Here is a 3,461-nt window from a genome sequence, read left to right as displayed (position 1 = left end):
CCCATCAGGGCCCGGCCAGGACAGGCCTCTGTGCCACCTGCACCTGCCGTGCACAGGCAGCCTTGCTGACCACAGGGTCACAGCCCTGCAGTCCCCTGGGTCCCCCTGGGTGGGGCAGTGGGCGGGGCTGTTGCACCTTCCAGCGAGGTCCAGCTCGACCGCCGGGACCCCAGCGCTGACCCTGCCGAGGCCTCTCACTCACCCCGAAGTCGAAGCAGTTGAAGGAGGACCGGAAGTAGCTCCTGGGCCCCAGGCCGTACATCTTCAGGGACATCTCTGTGAGGAAGAGACCCAGGAAAACAAACTCTGCAAAGTCTAGGAGAAGCCGGAGAAGAGGGGGTTAGCGCGCAGCCTCCTCCTCCGGCTCCAGCCCAGCCCAGCCCAGAGGACACCAGGCCCGGGCCTTTCAGGGGAGCCTTCCAGCCTGGCCTGCGGCCCCCAAGCCCTGAAATCTCAGGCCAAGGCAGGGACAACCGAGGACGGGGGGTGCAGAGATGCTCACTCCAGTCATCAAGGCGGGGCAGGCCCAGTGCCGTGGACATGAGACAGGCTCAGCCGGGAGCTCCCAGATGGGGCTCGGGGTACCTAGAGCAGGGCAGATGGCAGGGCGGCCTGGACCCACCCCACCGCCTAGTCCCTGCCCCACGCCACGCTCGGATGGACCCCCCAGCACCAGGCTGGGTTTGAACTTTGTTCAGTTTGCCCCTGCACCCTGAGCACCCCCAGTCCCGACCAGCATGCTGCTCGCTCTGTGAGTCACACAGAGGCTCCTGTGGCCACTGCCTCCACTGGCCAAGCGGACCCTCCAGGGCCTCAGGTCGGCAGGGAGGACACGCTGAGCTCGGAGCCAGGTGGGGGATTTCAGGCACAGACACTGGCCCAGCCTGGGGGGTTGAGGGGGCGCGGGAGTCAGAGCAAGAAAGCCCAGAGTTGCTCGAGGCCACAGAGAGCAGACCCGCTGGCACAGCCACGGCCACACCAGGGATCCGGGTGGCGGTGGACAGGTCCGGCTGAGCCTCCTCCCCAAGCACTTTGTTGGAATCGGCTCACTTCATACAACGGGCCAATGGCTCTGTGCCCTCCAGCCCCAGCTCAGAACCCACGGCCGCGCCCACACAAAGGCCAAGGCCGTGAGAGGGTACGAAGGGTCAGCTGGCAGCCACCGGCCAGGCCTCCGGTCTCTGGACCTCCAGCTGGTCCTGAAAGACAGTGACGAGGGCCCCACGCCCCTGCCACCGCGCACCAGACCACCTCGCTCCTGCACTCACTGCAGCCTCCGCAGCACCATCGGGGCAGGTCTGCAGCCGCCTGCACCCTGGGCGTCTGTACGGCCCAAGGGCTCAGGGAGGGGACCCTCCGTCTATGGTCTGAGGACATGGACAACCAGCCCACGGATCAAGCCTCCTCTGAACCAACCGAAGCATCACCAGGGCACCCCGGCCGGGCAAGGAGGCCAGGAGCCTCCTGCAGAAGCTGAGGGCCAAGGTCACCCACTGACCCTCAGGCAGGAACAGCTCAGGACAGAGGGACCCCCAGCTGCCCTGAATGACTGCCCACAGGGTGGGGGCGGGACAGGGGAAGTTGGGCCAGCCCCGAAGGGCAGCTCACAAGGCCCCAGCGACCCGGGGGCTCGAGGCTCCTGGCCACAGAGCCGCGATGTGCGATCACAAAGGCACCCCACCCCTCGCGGGTCCCCACAACAGAGCTCAGGTCCTGGGCGGGAGGCCACAGGGATGGGCCTTCCAGCCACTAACACAGGCTCAAAGTTGACACTGCTCAGACACGCCTCCTGCTCCGGGAGATGGCGAGAGCAGCCGAAGGGGCCTGGACAGGGCGAGGCGGCTGCGGAAGGGCAGCCCTGCCTGCCTGTCTGCACCCAGGAAGCCCCACCCTGCGCTTCATGCTCAGCCTCCTCTGAGGCCGAGGAAGGGGACAACGCACTCATTCACTCATTCATTCATTCCGAAGGCTTGTGCACTGCAGGGGAGGCCGGAGCAGCCGTACAGTGCACGTCGCAGCCTCTTCAGTCCCCGTGGTCTGCGAGCCTAAGCCCGGCTGCCTGCTGGACACTCCCGGAAGCTCCCGGGCCTTCTGGCTCTGCTGCCTCTGCCCTTCCCCACCGTCCACGTGACACACTTCGAGGCGGCTGTGGGGAACTAGCCTGGAGTCCTCCCACATCCCCCAGGGCCTGGGAAGCCGTCAGCTTCCACGGCTCCTCGAGCCTTCAGGAGCTGCCCGGGCTCAGTGTCCCCCGGGGGCGTGGGGCTGGCCTGCGGGGCCAGGACTGGACAAAGGTCTTGGGCTCAGTGGCTTCAGGCGCACAGAGCTCCCTGGGGGGAGCCAGGACGGGAGCCGGGGCACTGCGGGCACAGCCCCACCAGTGGCCTGTCTCCACAGCTCTGAGCTCTTTCAGCTTCCAGCCCCCTGTGGCCTGCAGAGCCCTGGGGGTCACCCTGGCCTGGACGAGCAAGGAGCCCCATCCTGCTACCTTCCTCGGCCTCCTGGAACGGCCACCAAGGCCAAGACCACTCCGGACTCAGACCCCCGAGGCCCTCGTCGCGACTCACGGACGCAGGGCTGTAAGCCAGCCCCGGTTATGGACACGCCCAGGGCCAGCCCATTGGAAAGAGGGTGGGGACGGCCTGGGAGCCCCGGGAGCCGACTGCCCCTCCTCGGGGACCGGCGGGAGCATCACCTGTGGCAAATGGCACGAGCAGCTATGTGCCCATAGGTCTGAAGCCCCACAGGGAGGACCCAGGCCTGCCTGGGCTGGCTAGTGCCTGGCCATCCAACCCACTCTCCCCAGTGCCCAGGCCCTCCCTCGTTTCACGCCCCCGAAAGGTAAGGTCTAGCCAATCAGCTCAGCTTCCTGGAACCAGGGCCCAGGTCCGAGGCCTGGGCAGCCCTGGGATGGGCCCGAGCAGCCTGTGGGGGCCCTTGGGTCAGGGCATCCCAAGGTCATGGGCCATGGCCCAGGAGCTCCAGGCTGCACCTGGAGGTGGCTGGGGAGGAGCGCGGGCCGGGCCCGGGACGTACACAGCGCGGTGGTGAGCCGCTGGGGCTGGTTGTAGTGCACCATGGCCACGCACAGTGTGTTCAGGGCCACCACGCACAGCACCACCCAGTAGAAGCTCTGCGCCTTCACCATGCGCCGCACGAAGAACCGGAACATCTTCTCCTTCCGGCGGAAGTAGGACGAGCCCTCCGTCTTCCCGCTCTTGAGGCTGGCGCGGGCGAAGGGGGACCCTGGGAAGAGGGGGCTCGCTGAGGATGTGCGGGGACAGCAGCCCAGGACACATCCCCTCCTCCAGAGGTGCCCTCACCCCCCATAAAACCACCTTCGAGGACACTGGCCCCTGCACCCCTGCATGGGCCCCGGCCCTGCCCGTTCCACCGAGGACGGCAGCATCTCACGGTGCTGGGCTGCGGGTGGGTGACGTGGTCTGTCTCCAGCCCTTGGC

The 3,461-nt window shown here is 67.3% G+C and overlaps 1 protein-coding gene across 1 annotated transcript in view; it reads right to left on the bottom strand.

Moving 5' to 3' along the window:
* CACNA1B (calcium voltage-gated channel subunit alpha1 B) overlaps positions 1-3,461 on the bottom strand; it is a gene marked incomplete at its 3' end in the record, with an annotated part of 199,377 nt that overhangs the window by 80,737 nt on the left and 115,179 nt on the right. The window contains exons 10-11 of the mRNA XM_015572355.1: positions 3,037-3,246; positions 203-315 (exon numbers count right to left, since the gene is read on the bottom strand). Of these exons, the coding sequence (XP_015427841.1) occupies positions 203-315; positions 3,037-3,246 (323 nt within the window). The remainder of the gene's footprint in view (positions 1-202; positions 316-3,036; positions 3,247-3,461) is intronic.

Source organism: Myotis davidii, unplaced genomic scaffold, assembly GCF_000327345.1.
Source record: "Myotis davidii unplaced genomic scaffold, ASM32734v1 scaffold609, whole genome shotgun sequence".
Classification (NCBI taxonomy): domain Eukaryota; kingdom Metazoa; phylum Chordata; class Mammalia; order Chiroptera; family Vespertilionidae; genus Myotis; species Myotis davidii.
Note: the sequence above shows the minus strand (reverse complement) of the source record. Positions and strands in the feature narration are given on the sequence as shown.